This window comes from Aquila chrysaetos, chromosome 1 (assembly GCF_900496995.4).
Source record: "Aquila chrysaetos chrysaetos chromosome 1, bAquChr1.4, whole genome shotgun sequence".
NCBI lineage: Eukaryota > Metazoa > Chordata > Aves > Accipitriformes > Accipitridae > Aquila > Aquila chrysaetos.
This window is the reverse complement of record NC_044004.1, coordinates 13074760-13102121: the sequence shown is the minus strand read 5'-3', so window position 1 is coordinate 13102121 and position 27362 is coordinate 13074760. Positions and strand designations below refer to the sequence as shown.

The 27362-nt window shown below is 40.1% G+C and overlaps 1 protein-coding gene across 4 annotated transcripts in view; it reads left to right on the top strand.

Annotated features, from left to right (window-relative positions):
- MAN2B2 (mannosidase alpha class 2B member 2) overlaps nt 1-23758 on the top strand; it is a 43316-nt gene extending 19558 nt beyond the window's left edge. For 3 of the 4 annotated variants that reach the window (XM_030032585.2, XM_030032401.2, XM_041122141.1), the window contains 12 exons: nt 11867-12057; nt 12912-13098; nt 14030-14163; nt 16291-16547; nt 18421-18612; nt 19519-19771; nt 19877-19987; nt 20110-20302; nt 20964-21116; nt 21500-21612; nt 22507-22624; nt 23523-23758. In XM_030032585.2, the coding sequence (XP_029888445.1) occupies nt 11867-12057; nt 12912-13098; nt 14030-14163; nt 16291-16547; nt 18421-18612; nt 19519-19771; nt 19877-19987; nt 20110-20302; nt 20964-21116; nt 21500-21612; nt 22507-22624; nt 23523-23617 (1997 nt within the window). In that variant the 3' untranslated portion in view covers nt 23618-23758. The remainder of the gene's footprint in view (nt 1-11866; nt 12058-12911; nt 13099-14029; nt 14164-16290; nt 16548-18420; nt 18613-19518; nt 19772-19876; nt 19988-20109; nt 20303-20963; nt 21117-21499; nt 21613-22506; nt 22625-23522) is intronic. The other variant, XM_030032494.1, reaches the window with a different exon arrangement.
- Nucleotides 23759-27362: the final 3604 nt, after the last annotated feature.

Here is a 27362-nt window from a genome sequence, read left to right as displayed (position 1 = left end):
CCGCTAGAGATAACCGCATAGCTACTGTCAAAAAGGATGGATTGCACCTGTTGCCATAACATCGATGAAGAAATCATGAACTCTAGACGAACTTTGCTTCATTATAATACCAAAACACACCTCCTGGTCGAAGGCTACCCGCCTCCAAGACTTACCACGCCTCGGACACTGACCCTGCGCCTGCGTGATAGCCTCGCTCGAGAAGGGCGGAGATATGATAATTGTATTCTGAGAAGGGCGGAGACTCCTGAGGCAGAGGTGGAGCAAGGTGTGTTACTAAGCATAAAAGATGACTTCTGAACAATGGGAATTTGAAGCTTCCCCACCAAGGACCACGACGATCGACGACGCAGCATTAGCTGGACCCGGGACCGTTAGGACGTCTTGAGATCAGCGGTGGTAGCTATAACCTCTTTTTTCTCCTCTCTCTAAACTTAACTTTACTTTTCTCCTTTCTTTCACCCATCTCTAACTATCGCGTGCCTCTTCACAGGCAATACAATAAAGTTATACTGTGTGATTACTGCTATCCCCTTTGGTGTTGGTCACCTTAATTTTGCACTTTTGAGATCGTAGCAAACGAACCATCACGAGTCCACCGAGTGGACCGTGACATTAAACTGGCATCATGGACAGGATCCTGAGAGACAGTGGGGTGCAGGTTTTGTGTGGTTTGTAACAGGGGAAGAACGTTTCGTTCCAGCCGCACCTGGCCCTACACCTGAAAGGGTGAGAGGTGTCCGGAAAGCAAGGGGGGGCGATTCGGGATTCCCACACACCACACACACCTCAGTGTATTTCACCCCAAACTCGAATTGAGGGCTCTGTCTATCAGGATCAAGTGAAGGATCTCCTAGTGCAAAAGGGGGAACTGTCCTCATTAGATGAGGTTGACTATTCGGGGAAGTTGAAGGGACAAGCAGAGAAAGTCTGCACCTGTGAGCAACTAAGTTTTGACTCCCCGAAGTGAGTTTTGGTCCCTTCAGCCACTCGGGGAAGAGGAGGGCGACGCAGCAGTTGTTGCGTGTGTGGTGTAACTAAGTTTGACCTCCCCGAAGTGAGTTTGGCCCTTTGCAACAAAAATGACTGAAAAGAATGGTTATCAAAACTCTCCATCAGTAAAAAATCTTGGCTCGTTTTATGCACTCTTGGCAAAGTATGGAGCTCGACCCTCCCCGCCTGGGGAAGAGTGGGCTCGAGACAATTGGGCAAATTTACAGAGTGTAACAGACCGAGTGATTTCTATACAGAATGAGGCTAGATCACGGTCAGGCAAAGGCAAAGCGATAATCTGTGCAGTTCTTGGAGCCAGCCTGGTCGCAGCAATTGAAGACCGCTATAAGCGGCGTAGCCAGGAAAAACAAATCATAGAATCCCTTGAAAATTTGGTACAACTTTTGCAGAAAACAACCTCCAACCTGGAAGAGCAGTTAGCAGAGAAAGAAAGAGTAATTTGCTTGTACAAACAGCAAGCAGAGGAAAAGGAGGAAGAAAATCACTGTCTAAAAGATGCCTTGAAAGAAGAACTTTCAAAGTCTGTTGAATCATTGAATGAGATAGAAATGAAAATGGAAAAGATAGGTATTCGGCAAATAAGTCAGGTATACCCCCAAAAGGAACTAGAGGAAGCAAGGAAACACTTCAGGGAAAACCCCCAAGTGAGGCCTTTGATTAAAGCAGAATATACTTATATAAATGATGAGGATAATGACCCACATATTACAACTAAAGAGATACCATACACTCCCACTGAATTGGCCAAAATGAAAAGAGAATATGGGCGCCTTCCCAAAGAATCCGAAACAGAGTATGTGTGGCGTGTATCTTTAACTGGAGGGGACCAAATTCAGTTAAGTGAAAGGGAAGCTAGTGGTTACTGGGGCCACGGCGTCTTTTTAACAACAGGGGATAGACGTGCCCCATGGTCCCTAACCCAGCGGGCTGCCTATTGGGCCGGAGGGCTGAACCCCTTAGACAGGGGGGATCCCCTAGCAATCACAGGCACAGTTGATCAATTGCTAGAAAGTGTGCACAAAACAGCTTGCCTGCAAATGATACATGAAAGGAAGTTAGTTCCCGGATGTGAATCCCCAATGATGTTGCCGGTGAATCCTGAAATCATGACTCCTTTAATAAGGGGACTCCCAGAATCGCTCAAATCTACCGGGATTGTTCTCCAAAGGACCATAGCGTCTTTAGACCCTGTAGAAAAGTTGGAGAGCTTTATTAAAGGCAAAAGAGATGAAAGTAATGTTGGGACGGATTCACCCTTTAATCATAGCTTGGCTTCTTCCCACTCAAAACATAAAAGGATGTGGACGTGGGGAGATGTAGCACAGGAATTGGTAGATTATAGCAGAAAATACGGTCCTGTGAGAACTTTGGAGGAGAGACCTAAAGGAATCCGTCAAGTAGGAGCTAAAGATCTACCCCTATCTGTTAGTAAAACTGTAACCGCTCTCACTGACTCCGCCAGTGCTGCTGACTACTCCTACTCTAAAACTGGGGGAGGAGGAAGACAGCCCCTGACTCGACAGCAATGGTGGGCTTTGGGAATTAAAAAGGGAGTTCCCAGAGATGTAATGGATGGTTTACCCCTTAATAAACTGAGTAAACTGATATCAAAGTGGTATGGTCCAAAACAACACCCACAGCACTTAAGGTCAAATAGAGAAATCTCTCCTGTCATGCCCACAGCCCCCCCCCCCCGCGGAGAGCACGGGCGATGGGGAAAGTCAGCAGGGAAACTAGAACCTCCGTTCCTTAGCAGTGGGCGGGGGAACGGAGGATGGATTTATATCCGACAGCTCACTAAAACTAACAGAGGAGATTTATTGATTACAGCTATTGTAGGTCCTAAGCGTGCACCCGTAACCTTTTTAATTGACACCGGTGCACAGATCTCTGCCCTGACTGAGGAAGATGCACAGAGGTGTGGGGTGATTACCTCTAAGCGAAATATTTGTGTCTTGAATGCTCTAGGGTCAACAGAAGTTATGAACATTGTTCCGGTAAAGCTGATGCTGCCGGGAGAGGAAGGCACAATCACTATTGACATGGTGGTTGGGAACATTCCGACTAACCTGTTAGGTATAGATGCCCTTAAAGGAAGGGGGTGGGAGGATTCAGAAGGATTGTTGTGGACTTTTGGGACACCGCAGCTGAACATCAGGCTACTTCAAACTGCACCCCCTCTGCCATTTAGCAAAGTAACTAGTGTTAAACAATATCCCCTCCCCCTGGGAGCAAAGGAAGGTATCAAACCAGTCATGCAGGAGATGCGGGAACAAGGAGTGGTGATAAATACCCATTCTCCTTTCAACTCGCCGGTATGGCCGGTGAAAAAACCTAATGGGAAGTGGAGGCTCACAGTAGATTTTCGAAGGCTGAATGCTAACACAGGGCCTCTGACTGCCGCAGTCCCTAATATGGCTGAACTGGTAATAACAGTTCAGGAGAAAGCTCATCCGATCATGGCAACCATAGATGTTAAAGATATGTTTTTCATGATACCTTTGCGACCAGAAGACAGAGATCGTTTTGCTTTTACTTGGGAGGGACAACAATTTACCTTTACTCGGCTGCCTCAGGGATACAAACATTCCCCTACACTAGCTCACCACGCTTTGGCCCAAGAACTGGAGAAAATACCAAAAGCCGACGGCATAGCTGTCTATCAGTATATTGATGATATTCTCGTGGGTGGAGATGAAGAAAAGGAGGTGGGGGCAACCCAACAGAACATAATTTCTCATTTGGAGAACTTGGGTTTGCAAATTCCCCCAGAAAAGATCCAAAAACCCTCACAAGAAGTAAAGTTTTTGGGAATTTGGTGGAAAGGGGGAATGACATGTATCCCACCAGACACCCTCACTTCTCTAGATCAGATTAAAATGCCTGAATCAAAAAAGGATTTGCAGCATGCTTTAGGGTTATTGGTATTCTGGAGAAAACATATCCCAGACTTTTCTATCATTGCCAGACCTCTTTATGATTTGCTGAGAAAACGGGCCAAATGGGAATGGACTGCTTCTCAGGAAGAAGCAATGCAATTGTTAATTTTTGAAGCAACAGCTCATCAGGCTCTTGGCCCTATCCACCCTACAGACCCTTTTCAGGTAGAATGGGGGTTTGCCACAACAGGATTGTCAGTACACATTTGGCAACGTGGTCCTGAGGGTCCAACCCGCCCTGTAGGATTTTACTCCCGTGGCTTTAAGGATGCTGAGAAGAGATATACTGCATGGGAGAAAGGTTTGTTTGTGGTTAGCATGGCTCTCATAGAAGTGGAGAAAAATTACACGTCAGCAACCAATCGTGCTAAGAGGCCCGTTCAAAGTTATAAAAGCAGTCACTAACGGGACCCCCCCTCCTGACGGGGTGGCCCAGAGAGCCTCGGTACGAAAGTGGTATGCCCAGATTGAACACTATTGTAACCTTTTCTCAGTGACTGAAGGAGCTTTAAAAAACTTAGCTATCCAAGAAACAGAAAGCCGGGACGGCAGCCAAGACAAACCTATCTCAGTTATTCAGGTAGCCCCTCCTTTCTCCCACGATCAGTCAGTGAATGCTTGGTTTACCGACGCTTCAGCAAAGCGAGAAGGAAAAGTGTGGAAATACCGGGCAGTAGCCCTCCACACTACTACTAAAGAACAGATAATAACAGAGGGAGAAGGGAGTGCCCAGGTAGGAGAATTAATTGCAGTATGGAGCGTTTTCAAGCATGAAGCACAAACAGCTTCCCCTGTCCATATATATACTGATTCCTATGCAGTGTTTAAAGGATGTACTGAATGGCTCCCTTTCTGGGAGCAAAATGAATGGGAGGTTAACAGAATTTCAGTGTGGCAGAAGGACAAGTGGCAAGAAATCCTGAGCATTGCAAGACAAGGGAACTTTGCTGTGGGATGGGTAGCTTCTCATCAAGTAGATGGGGGCTCGGCAGGAGAATGGAACAACAAAGCTGATGAATTAGCAAGACTAGCTCCTGTACAAAAGGACCAGATCACAGAAGATTGGGGTCGTTTGCTAGAATGGTTACATATAAAACGTAAACATACAGGAGCTAAAGATTTGTATCGTGAAGCCCTTGCCCGGGGCTGGCCTGTCACTAGGGAAATATGTAAAACCTGCATATCAGCCTGTGAACAGTGCCGTACACGGCTCGAAAGACACCCCTTAGAGGATGACCCTCTGCATTTAAGAGACGGTAAAGGCTTGTGGGATGCTTGGCAGGTAGATTATATAGGCCCCTTTAAGAAATCAGGAGGAAAACGCTTTGTGCTGGTAGGAGTGGAGATAACATCAGGGCTAGTCCAAGCCGAAGCTTTGAACAAAGCTACGGGAGAAAAAACTGTGAAAGCACTGCGTGAATGGTTTGGAATTTTTCCAAAACCACAAGAAATACAATCTGACAATGGCTCCCACTTCACCGCCAAAATCGTACAGGATTGGGCACGAAGCGAAGGGATTAAATGGGTCTTCCACACTCCATACTATCCACAGGCCAATGGGATTGTAGAAAGAACAAATGGTCTCTTAAAACGACTTTTGAAACCACAAGAGGGAAATTGGGATACCCGCCTATGGGAAGCTGTCAAAGGTGTAAATGACAGATGGGGGGTAAATGGATGCCCCAAAATTACTGCCTTTTGCCCGAAGGCTCCCTCTCTAGTTCCCTCATTAAAGGGACCAGATGATTCTAAGAATCCAGCACATTTCCCTGGACAACCTGTCCTAGTAGAACTTCCCACTGTAGGAAGTGTGCCACTGGTATTAAAAACCCCACTGAATGTATACTCATGGGTAGCATCCGATGCCCTAGGGAAGGAGCATCGGATAAATACTCGCTGGATAATTCCATCATTTTAATTTTCTGTATAGTATTAATCTCTTTTGCCTCAGAGAGGCAAGTTTTGTTTCTTTTTGTTTTGCAGAAGAACTCCGAGGGACGCCAAGAACAGCATGAATTATGAATCACTTAACTAGATTGATAGTACTCTTTTGTATTTTACCACTAATCTGTAGCCAAAAGAATACAGAATGGCCATGGTCCCAAGCTATTGTCCAGTATACTTGGAGTATGGGACAGTATCCCAAAGACTGTCTCCCAAACTTAGCCACTGTAGTAATGCATGATTCTGAAGTATACCACCCACTTGAGTGGGGGGAATGGGACAAAAAAGACTGGGTCCGTGTCCTGACTGGAATGATTGGAGAAAAAATCCAAGTGGGATGTAGAAAGGTGGAAGGATCTCTTTATGAGAAAGCCTCTTCAATTACCATCTCTGGAAATCTATTGGACCCTAGTTCCAACATCACTGTGAAACTCTGTCCTACGATAGAATGGGGATGTAACAAACAGGATTCTCTCATTACATGTTGCCGTCAAAAGAATGTCGGTAACTACCCCCTAGACCCAAGTACCAATAATGTTGAAATCACCAAATCCTGTCCTAAGGAACAAGGAGATTGTTGGTATAATTTCACTTTGACCAAGCCAGTTTATGTGGTGTGCAATTGGCGATCTAATCCACCAACCGGAGAACTATCAGGCCTAACATTTAAATTCAAAATGAATGTTGTAACTAGGATGCTTGTTGCAGTAGTTACACATGATGGCATAGATACCCTCTTTACGCTAACTGACAAAGATGAAGTTATACCCTCTTTTACAGTGGTACAAGGAAATAACATCACAATAAGATGCAGACTGATCACTGAATCTCACATTGAATCCACAAACAGTTATGGAATTGGACCTCATGGCCCTATTTTGTTGTGTAAAAATCAAAACCTAGACTGTTGGTTAAACTTGACAGCTGTACAATACTCTTATAAAGTTATGTGTGGTAAAAATAACACTAAATACTGGGGAGGATTTAAAATAGATGTTGTAATACCTACTACCCAACCAATTGTTGTGTTCAGCCCAAAAATCTTTGAAATTGGACCGTATGTGATCAGAAATACGGGCCTACAACAAATGTTGTTTAACCCGGCGTGGTCTCTCAAACGAGTTGAATTGTCTATGCAGAACAATGTTTCAGACATTCAGCCAGCTTGCTCACCTTTCCTAAAGACTTCTTACGAGGGATGGACAACCTGGCTGCAAAAACGAACTCTTCCCATGAGAAGAACACAGAGAGACCTAACCGGTGTTTTGGGTACAGGATTGGGAGTTTTAAATAGCATCGATTCGGAAGTAATAATGAACAAGTTGGCTACCTCAATTAGTGATTTGGCTAAATTACAACAGCCTTTGCGGTCTTCTTTATTGGCTTTGGGGACTAACCAGTGGCTGTTGTCAAATATATTACCAAAATGGGAAAAGGTAAATGTAAGGGACCACGAATTGATTACTGATGCACTTGGGGTGATCCAAAATAACGTCTCTTTGGCTCTCAGTTGTATCCAGGCTCAAATATGGATGCAGTCGGTAGCCGCCTCAATTATAAGAGAAGGGGAAGAAGGCACTCTCCCCACTGAAATTCGGAAAATAATTTGGGACAGTGCCACTGATTTTGAGAAGGAACTCCAATCCTGGTGGAACCTGGTAAACTTTACTTATGATCCCGTTACAAACATAGCTACAACTTTTGTGCTTACTATATATAATGCTACCATATACCCAATTTATCCCGTTATTGTATTAGGGTTGAACCACAACGGAACTATACTCTATCCTTTTGAGCATAGAGTATGGGCCCGAAAGGTGAATGAAAAATGGCAAACTGTTAATTTGGAATCTTGTATTGTACGAGAACAACAAGGATTTGTTTGTGAAGGCAATGCAATTGAGGCACAAGATATTTGTTTAGATACTGAACAAAATATTTGCCACTTTGAGATTCATCCTAATGAAAACCCTGAAACAGTACTCATATATATCGGCAAAGGCTGTGTATGTTTGAGGACTGTTTGTGATTTTCTATCTGTAGATAAGATAGTTGTGGAGACTAAAAACCATTCAAATTTTTGTGTTTGTAATTTTACTAAGATTGTTGGATGTGACTTTTCCTATTCGACCCCGGTCACATCTCACCAACTTTTGCAATCTAACTATATGTTGATTCATGAATTGTTGCCTATACCCATTGGAATGAATCTCACTTTGGTAAAACAGTTATTACAACACAAGGATTTGGTTGAGATTTTGGAAAAAATTAGGGAAAACGGACAGAAAACCTTAATAACTGTTCATCACAATGTGAAAGAAATACACCGAGTTTTAGAAAGAGTGCAAAAGGATGCAGAACATAGATGGTGGGACACACTTTTCGGATGGTCGCCTACTGCTACAGGCATCCTGAACAAGTTGTGTCACCCCATCGTGGTTCTCTTGACATTGGTTTTGATCAGTTTAGCTTTGTCTGCAGTATTGTATGTCATAGCCTGGAGAATGATGAATCGGTTAACGCATTTGATGTCTGTACTGAACACATATAATATGCTTGATGTTCCATCCAATGTGGATATTCCCAAATCAATTGATGTTTTGAAACCTCATTGATTTTCTTTTTTTTTTTTATTATATATATAAACAATTTTGATTGTAATTGATATAAATTGTAGATGCCTTTCTATCTTCTCTCCTTTTCTCTCTCTCTCTCTGTCTTTTTTCTTTTCCTTTTCTTCTTCCTCTTCTTTATCATGCTACCACCAAGCGGTCCTGACGTCCTGACGACCATGTTGAGCCACAGGGTGGTGTAAGAGTCGGTCAGAAAATCAGCATTGTCTCAACATTGTCATCAGGAACATGAACAGTACGTTACCTGACAACGGCCTGTTTGGAGCGCAGCGGCCAATCCCAAGAACAGAATGTGCGGTACAAGGCTCCTGGAAGGTACCTGGCTAGAACCGCTAGAGATAACCGCATAGCTACTGTCAAAAAGGATGGATTGCACCTGTTGCCATAACATCGATGAAGAAATCATGAACTCTAGACGAACTTTGCTTCATTATAATACCAAAACACACCTCCTGGTCGAAGGCTACCCGCCTCCAAGACTTACCACGCCTCGGACACTGACCCTGCGCCTGCGTGATAGCCTCGCTCGAGAAGGGCGGAGATATGATAATTGTATTCTGAGAAGGGCGGAGACTCCTGAGGCAGAGGTGGAGCAAGGTGTGTTACTAAGCATAAAAGATGACTTCTGAACAATGGGAATTTGAAGCTTCCCCACCAAGGACCACGACGATCGACGACGCAGCATTAGCTGGACCCGGGACCGTTAGGACGTCTTGAGATCAGCGGTGGTAGCTATAACCTCTTTTTTCTCCTCTCTCTAAACTTAACTTTACTTTTCTCCTTTCTCTCACCCATCTCTAACTATCGCGTGCCTCTTCACAGGCAATACAATAAAGTTATACTGTGTGATTACTGCTATCCCCTTTGGTGTTGGTCACCTTAATTTTGCACTTTCGAGATCGTAGCAAACGAACCATCACGAGTCCACCGAGTGGACCGTGACAAGCCCCTAAAGTCTCTTGTAGCTCTAGGGGAAAGTCTTGTCTTTGTCTGCGGGAGCATAATCATGGACTCAACGACAGATCAATATGATCATAGTTGAAGACCCTTTACTAGAGCATCAGACATCATTTTAAACATTGGTTACATCCGTACATGCATTTAGCTATTTTACTATTGGTTACACACATTATTCACGCGCTGTCCACGCGCCTAGTTACGCTTAATGATTGGTTATATCAACACTGTACATGCGCATAAACATAAGATATAATTGGTTATACTAACTAAAACATGCGAGACTTGTCTCAGTCTAATTGGTCAAGATAAACTGCCAAATTGAGGTTCTTTGTGCCAAGTTCCCTTTATCGTGGAATGCACACCTGTGTTCTTCTAATTGGTATCTTTCTTTGTTTGTCGTCTTGTTTATTCTGTTCAAGGCCTTCTAAAGGCATCTGGAATGCTCTTGTGACCGTTAGCTAAATATGTGTCCACATTTGTCATTAAAGAAAACAGTTTTAAATTCGAGGGGCGGGGGGGGGAATTGTGTTATAACTGAAGTCTCAAAAAGTAAAAATAGTGCCTGTATTTCTGAAATTTCATAGTATGATGTGACACAAATTCATTGCAGCTGCTTGTTGCTTGCTTGCTTCTTACTTGCTGCACTACCTTAGCTCTTCAAGCAGAGCTGAAAAGTACTGGGAAGATATGAAAGAAGGCATGCCTTACCCAACATTCCTTTAATCCTTTCCCCAGTAAATTTACCCTTTTAGGCCTCATATGGAAGTATGCAGAGAGAAGGTACGGCTAACTTCTCAGTTTCTAGACTCATTAATTTTTTTCATTTCCTGGATTATAATTAAAATATCATTGATATCCTTAAAATACCTTTCCATGTAACTGTAGCTACCACTACTTCATCACATTTTTTGGCACTGTGGATGTATATCTCGGACTATTACAACCCAAATTTAGCTTATACATCCAATATTCTGTAATATGTCTGTTAACTTTTAAATTAATAAAAATAACTATCGCTTCCTCTGAATCACTGCATAGACTAATTCCTTACTTACTCACCTCCCTCTAGGGATCATGTCATATCTAACAACTTGCTGAGAAGTGCACTGCCAGTTTTAAATGCTAATATCCTTTTACATCTGAGCTCTTACCTGTATCTTTTGGCATAATTTACAGGCAGTAGTCGATTGCCATTCACTTGCATAATAGCAGCACCTTCAATGTTCCAGGTGGGTGCCCACACATAGATGCAATTTCTTCCCCAAGTGGCTGACTGTGCCTTGCAATTGCAGTGTAGATTTGAGTGCACTTTCTCCCACATACTATCTTGCTTCTTGATGATTAATCCTCTCTCATTCTTTCTATGCCGTTTTATTATGAGTCACTTATTGGGCTCAGTGTCACTTCTGCCTTGGAAACTCAAGTTTTAAGACCCAGATAAGTATTTCCTTTTTCTACTCTATGTTCATTATACTGTGCTAGTATGCATATGTGACTCTTCTGCTTGTAGGCTTGAAAACTGAAATGAATTTAATTCTGTTTGAACTTCTAACATTTTTCAGGCCAAAAGAATTTCTCCTGAAGTTTCTGAGCAAAAGATCCCATTTTCTAATTGTTGCCTTTGATCCTAAGCTGATAGGAGAATGTTATGGTTGCATATATATGCACTTTATAAAGCACTATCTGCAACTTCTTTCTGAAAAAACTATCAGTGGTATATTTAAAAAAAATTCCCCCCAAAACAAAACCAAAAAAACCCAACCACTAAGTAGATATTTGGAGGTTTTAAAAACAAATACTTGTTTTCCTAGTTTACTCTATGGAGTACTGGAACATATTAGCACAAAGTAACTGTTGAAATACTTCTCATTGACCACTTGAGGGCATCTTTTGATGTAGTTTGGAGTCACGTTATCACATCACTGTTTCTACTCCATTTTGAGGAAATGAAATTTAAGATAAATCCCTTTGACTAAAAGGGGGGAATATAGAGAGCTTGTATCAAGCAGTAAACAAGGATTATAATCCACTTTCTTTATTAGTGAGTAATACAATATGCTTCAGTGAAACTTCGAAAGTTGTTGTGTGCAGATCCACCAAGAAGAAATTTCTGCAAACATAGGTTAACTTAGTCAATAAACAGCTTTGTTCAACACTCATGTTACTAGGCCTGTATGAAAGATTGTAGTTTTCCAAAGTGCATGTTTGTGGCTGTGTTTCTTTGTAGGGCTTATAACTATTACGTTTGATGGCCGGTGTGTAAACCAACAGCAGGTTTCATATAAGAAGCTGTACAGTAGTAGTCTAATAAGTTACAAACAAGTGATAACTGAAATGGTATTTTGACACGTATTGGATCTGTTCAACTCTTAACAGAGCCATTTCAAGCATGGACTGGGTTTTATACTTCTCGAAGCACATTAAAAGGAATCGCAAGACGAGCAAGTTCACTGCTTTATGCTGGAGAGTCCTTTTTCACACAGTATGTCCGGAAACACCCAGCAAGTTCTATTTGCAAATGTGGAGCCTTAAAGCAACTTCAGAGCCTTAGATGGGCAGTTTCAGAGGTAAAGATTGATTTATTTTTTAATCTGCATGAAAATGTTTATTGCCCAAAGGCAAAGCTTTGCTTAAGCGTTTCAACTGGAGTATCTTGAGGTTGCTTTTATGTTTTTAGAAATAAGTTTCCCCTTTAGCAAGTCACAAGCAAAAATGAAGAAATTTTTCAAAAAAACATCTTGAAACATCACTTCAGCCCCTTAGCCATGCATTCAAGACATGGTTACTGGCAAATGTTTTCTTCAGCTGGTAAAAGATTATGTGATTTCAAACTTGGCACATGAAATTCCTTTTCTTAATGTTAGTTTTGTTATTTACAAAATGGTTTTAAAAAATAAAATAACAAAAAACCAAAGACTGAACTAACTGAAAACTACTGATAATCTCTACTTCTGCAAATTAGAAAAGGAAGGACAAATTTGTTTCTTCAAAGTTCAGCAGCTAAGTGATCAGCCTTATACCAGTAACCATTTACAGGCCTCATTGCTTTTGCTGGTAATAAATATGTTGTCAGCTAAGTTATTGACCAGATCTTAGTAGTAAATGAAAAACCTGTCTTGTTATGGTATTTCTGGTGCATTCTTGGTTTTGGTAGCCTGTATTTTTTTTTTTCCTCTAAGTATGTAACTTTAATATTGAGAGAAATATGTTTAGAGGGAAATCTGTGTGCACCTTGTCTTTGCCCATTTCATTCTATATATAGCAATTTGGAGTAGGCAAAATGTGAATCTGTGAATATAGCTGTAATACCTTATTATTTTAAGTTATATGTCTGAAGGTTAGTGGACCATGTTAATACAAATGCAAACCTGAAGTTGTCATCCTGTGCATTGTGACCTTTCAAACTACTCTTAAATACAAGGTCCAGCACCATGATGGTATAACAGGCACAGAGTCTCCCAAAGTGAAGGACATGTACATGAATAACTTGATGTATGGAATATTCAACGTAAAGAAGCTAATGGCTTCCATAATCTTTGACATGAACAATGCGAAGAAGAACGGAGAGGTCTATTCTTCTGTTTACAATAAAGACTCAGGGATACCAGGTACTTTTTAACACAGCTTTTCCAATTTTCAGACTAACTTATGAAAGCTATCATGTTTTCCTCCAAAACAATCAACATACTATGTACCAACTAAGTTCTGTGAACCATGGCTGGAAAATCCTGTTTGCCTTATGAGACCTGCTAGACCTGAGGCAAACTCAGATGAATTTATGAGCTCTCAGATCTCAAGCATCTGAAACCAGGACCTTTAAACTGATGATAGGCAGACTCCTGCCCCAGTGCATATATTAGATCTGGCTCCCAGATTCAGACCTCAACTATATAACGGAGGGAAGGGGGAGGTGCTGATCGGGGTAATTAACTAACCTTACTGTGCAACGTAAGATTACACGGCAAGAAGCACAGTCATAGTTAAGAAATGTTCTTGCTGTAGTGTACTACCAGCTTGTGTAAAAAATATAATGGAATTTTTAAGGATCTAAAGACTGTCCATTCCCTTTTACTTTGGAAACTTTTTAAACTGTCAAATGTAAGAAGTGCTGTGGGCTGTGCAACAGACTGATTCGGTTTTTTACAGGGTGGTTTTTAGATTAGGCTTCTCATTTGATCTTCTGAATAACACTGTCATGGTTTAACCCCAACCAGCAACTAAGTACCATGCAGCTGCTCTCTCACTCCTGCTGCTTATTTTCACTAAATGCATTTACATTCAACTCAGGTGTCATTTTCTGAATACACAGTCTCTCTTTATTGGGGAAAGAATAGAAGAGTAAAGCAGAAGAGGCTTTTATGAAGTACTAGAAAATGTTTTCCTTTTTTCAATTTTTCAATCATGAAGTTTTACTGTGGGGTTTTATGTTAAACTTTTGTAAGATGGTTGTACCTAGACAGATCTCTCAAATACTTTTTAATATCCCATTTTAAAAATACATAGTTTTAGTGACTGATAACTTTGTTTGTGTGCACAAAGGTGCTACAGATGTTGACCAATATGTTGTTGTCTATAATCCACTGGCATGGAACATCACTACCTTTGTCACAGTTTCTGTCAGCCACTTAGCAATGAGTGTGTATGATGAACTGGGACTTCCTGTACCAGCACAGGTACTTCAACTTTGTTTCTTTCTGTTGCTTTTCTTTCACTTGTGAGTTTTGTCTGGCTTGAACCTTACCGTGAAAACAAATATTAGTTCAAACAGGGATTTTCCTAGTCCTCCTTCAAGTGTGGTGGGTTTTTTGGTTTGGTTTGGTTTTTTTTACTTGCCTGTTCTCTCAACTAGAATTTTTTTGTCTTAATGTCCAAAAGGGCTTCCTACTCTTCTAGTGTGTTTGGTTTGTCCTTTGCATGCTTGCTGTGTTTGACCTGGCACTTCTTATCTTGCTTTTCTTTCCATAAAAAACACTGTTTCCAATAAAGCCTTTTTGGTTGAAGCTCTGCCCTACAATTGACAGTCCTGTTTGTACAATTGACAGATTGCCTGGGGGAGGAGAAGAGATTTAAGAAATCTAGGTCTTATTTACAAGCCCAAAAGAAACTGGGGACAGTCAGCTGCCATATGATATATCATTCTGTCATAGCCAAGCTCCCAAGACAAGGCCAGCTGTTCCCCGGGAGAGAAGAAAGTGGCCTCAAGTGAAAACTAGCACTAGGCTTTCTCAGGAGCTGCTGTTGTAGAGAGTGTGTCATCATCAATGGCTTGATAAACCTGTAGGAATGCCTCCTGCACATAAGGCCCGAAGAGGCATGACACAATTCCAAATGCTCCCCTCTGTCCCCGAGATGCCAGATAGCTCAGCAAGTTCTGCCAGCTGGACAGAGTTTCTATTATCTGTGGCTTGTGACTATCACTGGACATCAAGGCACATTGTAGTCAGGTAGTGATACACAACAGCTGTCTCCTCTTCCTATATGTATACGTGATGATGGCATAAGACCATACTGCCTTTATCTGGAAGCCATCAGTGTCTTGAGTTAGCACATACTGACCATACTGCCTTTACCTGTCAGCCACTTACCTCCCAGAAGTCCCGCCATCTGAATTACTTTAGCCTTGTAAGATACAAGAAGATTGACATGTATTTAAAGCATTTATTTCAGGATTTAGGATGGCCTGAAGTCAAGCTGTAATTCTTTATTTTAAAAATTCAAAGTTCTCTGTTCCAGAGTTGGTCTGTACTCTCTTTTGCTAGAAGTTACCCATATATGCATGTGGATAGTCACTTGAGGCTGAATGAAATCTCTTTACCAGTAACAAGAATGTGGTTTGGGGTCTTGCAGTATGTACTGTTCAAAAGTGCATTCATATCACACACTCCTTCCTTTTGAGAGAAAGTATCTTTAGCTCGTGACCCTGATGTGAGTATGTGTCTGAGAGGAATTGAGGCTTGGCAAGCGCTCTGCCGCCTTCTGTACCACATGTATGGGTGGTATAGTGAAGGGAGAGAATGGGTGTAGGCCCTGTTGAAAGCATTAAGGTTAGGAGGTCTGCAGTGTAAGTAACTGGACATATGCCAATCCACAGTGTGAAGGTACAGACAACTCGCTTTAATTTCTGGTTAGTCATAACTAACCTCTTTGTCAATGTAATCTGTACAGTATTTCTCTAGTCTCATTTTCTTGCCCCAAACCAAAAGTGGTACTAAATTATATAACATTAATGGGCAGGATATATGTAATTGAAAGATTTTAAGTTATTTTGATATTGAGTTACACTGGTGTTCTGTTTACTGTTCAAAAGTGTGCCGCATGCTTCTAACTCCCTCTCTGTGTGCCTTGCTTAAGGTGAGGGCATGTCTGGGTGTTTCCTCTTCTTGCCACAAGTTTTCTTATACTTGCACTAGTCACCTCCCTTACGTTTCAGTCTCTTTTCTGTCATTTGACTGATTGGTTTAATTTGTGATTATTTCTGCTCATACAGACATTTTGCAATGCAATCTTAAATTAAGATCTACAATTCCATGTTCACGTTAAAATAAGATCTAACTTTGTAATTTTCTTAGTGACCCTCTTTCCTTCACAGAAAGGCCAAGCTTAATCCAAGTTCACCAAGCTCCCGATTAAAAGTGGCATGGATCTACATTATAGTTGAGAATTATGAGAATGGCATGTTTAGAAACTTATTCTTAAAGTAGTAGTTAATTTTTGTAATTTAGAGCTTACAACACATGAAGATAGTTGCCTTGCTAATTAATTTTCCGTAATGGAGCTTTGTCGTGTATGTTAACATACAGGTTCAAAGCTCGGTGGAGTCCCATTCTACCTATGATCTCTATATTCTAGTTGCAATAAGTGGTTTGAGCTACAGAAAATACAGTATTAAAGCCTTGAATGGTAAGCAGTCTGCATTTATTGGAAGATCAGTCAAGTACAAGCAAAAAGACATAACTCGTGCGGATCAAGAAAGTCAACAGTTGCTTCCTGTGGTTAACAACTGCTACCAAGTCTTGTTTGACCAAAACACAAATCTAATGCACAGCATTACAGAGAGGTGAGATTGCCTGCTTGGTTTTAATAATGTTTCAGAGTCTGTAAAACCCTTTGTAAAAATAAGTCCAAGGACTCTATCATGTGCCTTAATTCTGAGACTTAACTAACAAAATGTTCTTTATAATTATTCTTTTTTGTCTCCAGTTCACATGTTCTCCTTCCTACAAGAAACATCAACACTAGCCTAGGTGTGATTCCATACTATTTCTGTAATGTTGTTGCCCTGTTTAACCACGCAATCAGTCTAAGATGACATATCCCGGTATTAACTAGTAGATCAGCAGAATCTCATTGTACTTGAGAACTGAAGAGGATTATGAATGTGTGTTTGTATTAAAAATAAATAAGTAAGCATATACACTATGGCTATACAATGAGCCTTAAGTGGTAAAGCAAGAGCTTTTGCTTACTAATCAGTAGTGTTTTGCAAGTCCTGCATCACTGTTTCTATGGTAGGAAACTACAAATCTTTTTGAAAGGAAACATTTAACTAAGGAAATTCTATTTAATCGGGCAAATAAAATGGAAGAACAATCAAGATCGAGGTGAGATTTGGGGTCTGCAGATTGTCTTTCTTGGCTGATGTAAATTGGCCCAATTCCTTCAGCTTCAGTGGAGCTATGCTGGTTTTTGCCTGCTCAGGATTCAGATTGTCAGCTATGTACTGATGGAAGATTTGACCCCTTTGGCATTGGCCTAGTGACTTTCACCTTTGTGTTTTTGTTCAGAATTCTCACTCCTAGAGCAAGAACTTGTTGTCTAGTATAGTTAAAATCAGCTTTAAAAGTATAGATGTGCCTTAATTAAGAGCCCTGGAGTAAGTACTTTCTCAAAGTGCCTCTGGATCCTAACTGTTTCCAGATTCCATGAGGAATATAATAAGAAATATAATGAGGAAGAACAAAAATCTGAATTCAAATCCCATTTCTCTCCATCCTGTTCTGGCAGGCAGCAAGAGCTGGAATTCAGCATGTAGGAGTAATGGGATATTCACTTTCTTCACAAGCCTTCAGGCAAGCCCAGAATGTTTGAGTTTCAGGAACTTTGCTTTGGGGTAATAGGAAAGAGCGAGGCATCGGGTCAAAATGGGTGGAAAGGTTAAAAATATTGGGATCTTCAACTGTGAAGCCTTATAAAGTTTAGCTGCAACAGTTAGAACTTCTAGGTCCTGCCCCTGCACTGGAAATGCCCTATAACAGAACTAGTAGATAAAAGTAGGTAAGTTATTTTTTCCTGTTTTGCCAGCAAGGCTCCAAAAGAGCAGAGCGGGTAGCTGAGGGGCAGTAACCTCTTAAATTGCCTTCATATGACTTTCCAAAGACTGTGATATGGAGTCATGAGTAGCTAAACTGTAAGCTTCAGGGGAGAAAGGAGGAGACAAAGTAGGTACTGAGTGAGTGTAAATTTTGCTATCCCATGGCCATTATATTTGTTACCAGTGTTAAATACAGAAACTTGCATCGTGCTGATTTACCTAGCTACAAAGTCAGTTAAGTGAACCTGTTTATTCATTAATATGGTACAATGTACTTCATTTTTGTGCAATGGGTAGTTTTTGATCCTGTAGTAACTCACGGCAAAACAATGAGCTAATGTAGATGTTGTTTCTGTCTTAAGATGTTTCTGTTTTACAAAAGTATAAATTACATAGAAATTCCATCTATGTACACACTGACAGATGTCTTGATGGGAAGCACTTTAATTCTCTGCTGTCCTCATTTCCTAAATCTTACAAAATCAGTTATTCACTTTGAGGAAACAGATTTTTTTACTTACATTCCCAGCCTTATTCCTGTTGCAGTTCAGCTTTGCATCTATTATGTACAAAATGTGTTTCTAAGTAACATAATTTTTCCTCTTCTGTGGATTCACAGGGAGACTAACCAGACTGTCCAGTTGACCCAGGAGTTCCTTGAGTACCATGTGAATGGAGACGTGATGAAAGGACCTATTTCAGATAACTACTTATTTGCCCCAAATGCTTCAGCTGTTCCAGTATCAAAAGCAGTGGGATTGGAAGTGGTTTTTGGAAACTTGATGACAGAGATACGGCAGTATTTCTACAGGTGCAACACCATTACAGCTTCACTTCACTGGAATGTTTAATTCTCTGTAGCTGTCTATGAAATTAATTCTGTATAGTTACTCCTAAACAGTGAGTTCTGTGTACTGTTTAGGATTTAGACAAAAGAACTGGCACGCATCTGCTAAATGTAGTGCTGAGGAAGCACCTCCTTTAAAATAGCACCTATTACTGTAGGGAGGGAGGTGAAGATTTTTCAGAGTTATCGTCTGTGGTTTGCTTTATAGTGCAGCTAACATCTTCTTACATGGGTGGAATTTGGACATAATGGTTCATTTTTATAACTGCATATCTTCCTTACAAGTGATTAGAGAAAGGAGAAATGAATCCTCCACAAGGACACTCTGGCCCCTGATGAGCTAGCTGCTATTCTGTGTTAAAATTATATTAGTCTATAACCCCTTCACCCTCTTTTAAATCTGGTTATTTGATTGAAGCCTTTTGCTTTTCATGGCATTGTACAAGGATTGTAGTTGAGAAGGACCTTTGGAAAACGGTGGAATTCTTGCATCAAAATTAATGTTGCCCAGATTGAAAAAATACCTGTATTCTGTAAAATGTAAATGTGTTGCTTAGGGAGTCATAATTATTTTAAAATTTTTTGTAATTTTGAAAAAAACAGAGCCTCTCTAATCAAATTAAGAGTCCTCTTTACACTTGCAATGCAAAAGAAAATTGTGGGATATCATTTACTCCAGCTGAATATCTGTACATTTGAAAATTAAATTGAAATTAATAATAATTGTACATGTACATGAAACATATAGAAAACAGGCAAGAAAGTTGTCTGTGTGTAGGATGACATCATGAATGATTTGCAAGTCCTGACATAACTGATCAAGTGCTACACTTTATAAACTCTGCATATCTTTCCTCTGATTTTTTATAGTAATGTTACCGCTCAGGATTACATATATGCAGTATATACCAGGATGTATACAGTACCAGAAGGCTACGATGGGAAGTTGCTTTGCCATAGGATAGAGCAGGAATACAGCGTTGGGCCTTTGGAATTAAATCGTGAAGCAGTTCTAAGAACAAGCACAAATTTGAACACCAGGCAGCTACTCTACACTGACAGCAATGGATATCAGATTCAGAAAAGACCATTCAAGGCATATATGAATAACACAGTGGCTCGGGTAGGCACAAAGCTGTAATCCAAAGTCAGTTGTGTCTTATCTTCGTTCTCCATTACTGTTACCTAAGTTAATATTATCACTGCATGATTTACTGTGTGTTTTCAGAACTATTATCCTATGGTCCAGACTGCCTACATTGAAGATGATACCACAAGGCTGATGCTCCTTGCAGAAAGAGCTCATGGTGTCTCAAGTCAAGGAAATGGACAAGTGGAGGTAACATGCAAAAAAAATTTATTTTTTTTTTTTTAATGGCAGAGCATAATTTCATGGCTGCTGATAATATAAGTAAAGCACAATGACTGATTACTGTTGTGACATTTACCTTCCCAATACAGGTGATGCTTCACAGAAGACTATGGAACAACCTTCAGTGGGACCTGAATTACAATCTCACTTTGAATGACTCTTCAGTGGTTCGCCCTGTGATTTGGCTTATTTTAGGAAGCAAGGATGTCACCAACATGTTGTATCGGACAAGTGGATTGGCATTAGAACACAGGCCAGTGGTAATGTTTGGAGCATTATCAGGTAACTTATTCTGTCTCCTGTGCTATCTTTAGCATCTGAATGGCTTATTTATTTTGCTCTGATTTAGCTGTTAAGTTTGTAAATGCAGACTTCAAGCCTCCTGTGTGGCAAAGTTAGTATACAGCGAGTTAGGAGGCAAATTTAGAGCCTGCTAATTACTTTGCATTAATTTCAAACATAGCTGTTGTCCAAGTGTATGAAATGTTTCTCTTGTTATGTAATTATCTCTACTTTCAGAGGAGAATAAATTTTAAAGCATCTAATGAGAACAAAATGTCCACACAGGGAATTAGTGCCAAGTAGCTAGTGCACCATATATCAGCTTCCTGGATGCTGAGTCCTTAATGACCATTTTTGAGTCATTCTTTTAAAAATATTTGTTTGACTTTATTAACTAAAGCTGAAGCCTGGTAGTGGAATAGCAACTTCAAGCTGCAGTGAAATTTTCTTTATGGAAAGCTCTAATATACTTCTCCAGCAGTTAAAATCATGCTGCTTTCTGCTTCGTATCTCAGAAGGCCTTGGAGCAGAAAGCATAGCATCTGCTTTGCATCTGTCTTGGAAGAAAAAACAAAAATCTTCTTACCCTTCCACAGTACCCTAGCCAGGCTTGTGTGTGTGATGGAGGTTTGATGTTTGCTTTGTTTCACTTTGCATGGAGAAGATAAACCAAAGCTACCCAGACAACTTCAGCAGAATTCAGTCCATGGTTCACCTGTAACTGTCCCACCTAATCTTCATCTCCAGACTCTGAGCATTCCAGGGTGGAGATACAGCTCTAATCATGCAGAGCAGGTCCACAATGTCCACATGGGTAGGTGCTTTCAAAAGGGTAGCTGGATGTTACACTTAAAGAAGCTGGCTTTCTTTTCTGTCTATCTTCTACAGCTAGTACTTGAATTTATTCAAAGTGTTAAATTCCTCTATCAAGATAGTTATTTGTACTGTACAATTGCTCTACTCAAATAGTAAAATATTTTTCCTGCATGATGAGTTCATTATGCCTGTTAGCATCATTCCTGCCAAGAGTGGGAGCTGGGTATTTCTTGCTGTTAGTCCTCTTGCTGATTTAAAAAAATGGGAATTAAGTTCAAATTATGAGAGTGTAAAGCTTAAAAAAAAAAAAAAAAAAAAGTTGAAAAGTTCATTTTATTTTTAAAGTAAGAAAATGTTCGCTTTTTTTTTTTTCACTTAAAGGTAAACAGAAGCAAGGTGATGCAGACTTCAGTCGTGTCCTGCTAAGAATTAGGCACTTGTATGAAGCTGGAGAGGATCCTGTGCTGTCTAAACCTGTGATGGTAAATCTGAAGGTAAATTTAATCCTTTCAGACAGAGTACCACTTGAAGTGTTTTTGTTTCAAAGAGAACTGGTTCTGGAATGAAACATTCCGTATGCTAGAGACTCCACAAAAGATGGATACGGAAATACTAGTATAACTTTAACCTCAGAGGGAAGCAGGTCTTATTTTTACTCAGCTTTACAACACAGAAGCCATTACTTCACATGAAGTTGCCATAGGCACAGCATGAAGATCTGCATAAATATCAGTAGAACTGGTTCTGTTGAATTCTTGGTTGTATAACACTTCCTGCAGTACCTTAACCAGTGCAGAGAGTGGTAATTTGTTTTGCTGTTTCTTTAGTTATTGCAAGTTGTACCTATAGTTAATGAAATGTGGACAGGATTAAAGGAAACAAACATTTTTTTCCTCTATAGTTTATTTCTGTGAGTTGTTGAAACTTCAGTCACTTCCTTCAGGTACTGTGTATTTTCAGTTTCTTGTTTATTTGATCTTTTATATAGAAGTAGATTATATTATAATATGTGGCAGGGGTTTATTATTTTAAAGTAATGAAATTTTGATTGGGATGACAAACATGGGGAACAAGGTGAGGGTTCTCTGTTTTGTTTTTAAAAGTGCAGTGTGAGTTTCAGCTCTTGAATGGAGAGATTAGTAGGCTCTGAACTTTGCTACAACACAGAGGAAGCTCTCAGCACCTCAGCTTCTTAGTTTGAAGCCTGGTGAATCTGTAGTTGCCCTTATGTTGCATGAGATAGCAGATTTTTAAAGTCTCTACTGCTCTGCTTAACAGATCAATGCTAGAGATGAAAGTTCTAATCTGGTCTAACAGTATACTAGACCATGAGTGTGATGCTATTTTCAATAAACCATGGTTTGATTCCTTGTGTTTTCTTTACTCAGTCTTTGCTAAATGGATTAGGATCAGTGATCCTAGTGGAAGAGCGATCACTCACAGGTACCTGGGACGTAAACACTTTGAAGCGGTGGAAATGGAAGACTGCACAATATACAAGCAAAGGTAAGTGGAATAAGGTGGTTGGTGTCTATATTGTTGCTAACTATTGAAGCTTGATGAATGGTCTAATTAAAAATATAAAAATACTTGCAAGATTAAAAATATATTGTTCTTCTATATGACAGACCTAGTATCTGGCAGAGCCTGCAAGCGATAACATTTAGCAAAGATTCCCTGCAAATACTAGACTGCTGTATTTCTCTGATGCCTTGTTTTGCCTAGAAGCATTAAAAAGCTTGAAATCTTTCTGGAGTTATCTTTCTTCAGATAGAAATGGCTACTTTATGAATTCAGACTTGTGATACAGATTGATTTTGTTAGATGCTGGTGAGTTGTGTTAATCTAAGCTTAAGCCTGTGCTGCAGAAAAACAGACAGCTGCAGTTAAAAATCCCCACTGTAATCAGCTTGAAGGACTGTGTGGATATGATTCAAGTTGGGGCTGACACTCAAGTCAAATGCTGTGGGTGACCTCATTTCATTTCTCATTCCAGTTAGTTGCTTGGACATTGTCCTTACTGTCACTTACATCCATATATGTGCCTTGTAAAAAGCTTGCAGAGGTTTTGGGCTGGACTAGGTGGGAGTTTAGAGCTCTGCTTGACCTGCAGCTAGGAACTTGCTTGCTGTTTACTCATGATGAAGAAAAAGTGCATGACTGCGGAGTCATTCACTTTTTCTGTGTGAGTCACTGTGTGAAAGGTAGATGGACTGTTGTATATTTTAGTATTATGAATGGGTGCATCTTAGGCTCCAATACTACTTACAGCTTTAAGGAGGAGAATCTGCTCAAACACCAGCTTTCAAGGAACGGTTGAGTTAAAACTGTTGAGACAGAATAATATGTACATTTGAGTAAAGCTGCTTCTTGAATAAATTACCAACATTTTTGTGTTTTACAGGATTCTCCAACAGTACAGAGACCTCAGAAAACTCTATAGTAACTGTTCACCCAAAGGAAATAAGGACTTTCTTTGTATACTTTCAAGGTCAATAAAGTTTGACATTGTATTTCAGGAATGAATATGTAATAGCTTCTGATTTTTGTTTCAAGACATGAGTAATGATCTTGAAAAATATTTTACTGCTGTTAATGAAAGAAATAGTCATTTTGGAATAAACTCTAAATTTAATTAAACTGTTGGCGTGCTTTTGTGGGTATTTTTGGTGTTTAATTATTTACAACTCGTATTTTTTCTGAAACCTGTTCAATTCAAAAATACAGAAGTGACCTTGGTGTTGCAGTGCAAGCATATTGAACATTTTTGTGCTTGCTATGGATGGTTTTAAAGTGACTGCTTCTATGATACTTCACTGCAGAGCACCGACAGTCATATTAGTCCTACAGTCTTGAATTGTCTTTCTAATTAGTGGTGACCTCCAGAGTCTTTTCCTAGGGATTTTATTGTTAGAGGAGATGACTTCCAAATCACAGAACAGTGATTTGCCAAATTATGTTCTGTTTCTACATGTGAGAAGGTATGCCTGTCATATTTTTCAGCTTCTGTGTCTTTTGGGCAACAGTTGCAAAGTTTCTGCTTTGATGTAAACTGAAATCGAATGTGCTGTTTGTATTTCTTTTCACTAAGTTCATTTAAATTGTGTCTGTAAGGTTCAGATCTGATTGGCTTTGCTTCACAGTATCCTGGTCCTGGATGTTCAGTCTTGTGTTCTGGGTAAACTGGAGCTAGTCTGTCAACAGGTGTATTGCCACATGGCCAGTAACTAACTCATCACATAACCTGAAGCAGGAACACTGTTCTTATGACGCTGTGAACTTGCATACTTGTCAGGCTTAAAGAATGTGCACAGTGGTAGCAGGAAATGTTCATTAGCATCAAGTTGAAGTTAGTTATGGAGGATTGTGTTGAGGTGTTAAACTGGCAGTAAGTGCAAATTCTAAGCAGATCTGATTGAGCAGCAACAGAAGGAAACTTGGACAGTGGCTAGCTTTCCTAATAGCTGCTATGTATTTAAGTCCAAAAGAAAAGTTGCATTTTTCTATTTTTCTTCTTCGCTCTAAACAATGTGGAGCTGTAGAATGTGATTCTGTTCACATGCCATTGGGCATCTCTACTTATTTTACTTATTCACCGTGAAAATGCACATAGCTGAGATGAGAATTAAGTCAGTCACTTCACTGCAGTGGTAATGATGAATTATGCTTGGTGCAACACTTGACAAAACTGTATTTCTGATCAGTGAAACGTAAAACTGAAAGAGGAAATAAATAAGTATAAGAGAGGAAAATAGGTACCTTTTCAGTCAATTAATAATTCCAGATCTAGAATCATATAAAAATGACATTTTACTGTGGTAATTCTTCTAATTTACTTTGGCTGTTCAGCAATAATTTCTTCCATGTAGAGACGCTGTTCAAGAACAAAGGAAATGGAGTGAAAAGGGCTCTCCCAGAATAGCTGTTGTGAAATAGTTATGCTAAAAGAGCTGCGCTGGTGGTCAATTTTTCCATGTAGACAGCCTGTGTATACTAACTGGTTGCATCTCATTAAAATCACTGCAGAAACTGCCACATTCAGTTATTGGATGAAGAAAGGTTGTTTCATATTTTCTGTTGGTTATTTTTCATACTTGACTATATTTAGTGATATGCCAATCTAACCTGCCCTGCTGCAGTGAAAGCCATTTTCCTGCAACATTAAGCCCAAAGGGGAAGTATATAGCACTGTAACTAGGATGTAGTAAAGCATGATGGCAGCTATTTTTTGTTTTGTGTATGTATTTGGGAAATGAAATGTGTTCAGTTAAGTCATTTTCCTTGCTTGTACAACTTTTCTCATTCCCTGCTTGGTTATGCCATGTAGTATAATGGGTGGTGTGATTACAATTCATATTTTTGCGACTGAAGTGGTATTTACTATTACACATGCTGGTAACAGCAAGTCATGTTGGTAAATTATCAAAATTGAACTGTATCTTCAGTGGGTAATCACACAGTCAGTCCCAGCCAAGCAGTAAAGGATCCTACAGTTGCTAACTATGGGCACCACTTTCCCAGATGTCAGGTTGATATGTTTCTAGTAGGCTGTGTTAGAACAAATCCTACAAAAACTTTCTGTATGCAGGATACTATAAACAGGAATACCTCATTACCTGCTGGTTTATCTGTTGGGGCTTTTCTACTTCAATTTGTGGAGACTTTCTGATTTAAAAGAAAAAAAACCAACAACAACAACAACAAAAAAACCAACAAACCACAGAATTTTATCTGGAGTTATTTCAGTGCAATTGGCCATCAGGGAATAATTTGCCACTGGAGGCATCCGAGACTGGTCTGTAAAAAGCATGGCATTCCTGCTGGAAGAAGATGTCGTTGCATATTTTATATGTTCTTTTTCCTGAGAAATCTCAGCCCAAGGAAATGGAAGCCTGCAGGCATTTAAATCTCTGTAGAGGGACGCATTTAGTAATCATCCTTTTTCTTCCCTCACATGTGTCAAGATAGTGAGGAGAAATATCGCAGTGCTACATCAAGACTTGATAGAAATCAGGCCACTCTGTACTTAAATACTACTTTAAACCATACATCAGATGGGACACAAAAGAAAACAGGGTGAATGTAATGTTATAAACAGAGGAAAAAGTCACGTATGCATGCAGCATACTTGTGCTATGGTAAATAAGCTTTGTTTTTAATTTTGGTTAGAGTTACAGAAGTGGAAGAGCTAGGAGGAGGTAGCAGAGCACTTGGGTGTTGGGGAAGGAGAGGATGTGAAGAGCAGTCGGAGTGAAACTGATAAGTCTGAAGTGCAGATCTTTTGGTAACAGCTTATTTTGTCCACAGCTTCTGGCTGCAGAACCTCCAAGATGCTGCTTTTCTGGGTCTTGTGGGAGATCAGGTCATTTTGCCTGGAAACCTGAATTATATTTGTTCCATCGTTCTATGTAATTTTGAGGAGTAGAAGCATGAATGTCCTCAAGAACAGGTGGAGTCCTATTTGTGTCCAGGAACAGAGTGGCTCTCGGTAAATCCTGGTTTACCCTCTCCTTTTCCAGTGCCCAAGGCCACTTGTTCATGTTTTCTCTGTGGGCTCTAGGCTCTGCTGGCTCTAGCATTGCTCAGCATCTGATACAGCTTGGGTAGCAAAGATGCGAGCCTCAGTTACAAAGTAGAAAGGGAACTACTTCCAACCACTGAAGATGCCAGGTTTTGCCCCTACTTGGCAAACACGTGGTCAGGTTTGTTATAGTCCACTTTCAAGTTTTCATAACAAATAAACGTAAATGGTTTTGCTCCATCTTCTTATTCTATGCAGCAGAATTACAAACTCATTTGACTACCTTGAGTTTCATGCATACTCTCCTCAATGCTGCTGTAGATTAATAAACTTTCCCAGATGACAGTAACACCTCAAAAATGCTGCTGTCTCATTAACACTTGTGTTACAAGCTCTCAAGTAAGTCTGATATATGCATAAGGAGGAGGGAGGGGGTTTAGGTTTTCTTCGTTTAAAAGTTTCAAATATATTTTTCAGTATGCCTCCACTGCTGTACTTTGAACGCCATGGAGAAAAATTTTGGGAAGACACATTTGTGCAAAGCATCCAGAAGAGACTGGCTGTAGCTATCACTGCCACTCCGAGAACAGAGTACCTCTGTGCTGAGCAGCTGCTCTGCAATCATCTCCAGCACACAGGTGTGTAAAATTACACATTTACAGAGTCCAAATGCATCGATGCAGTTTCCAAGGTTAACTAAGATTAACTTGCAGAAAGAAAAGA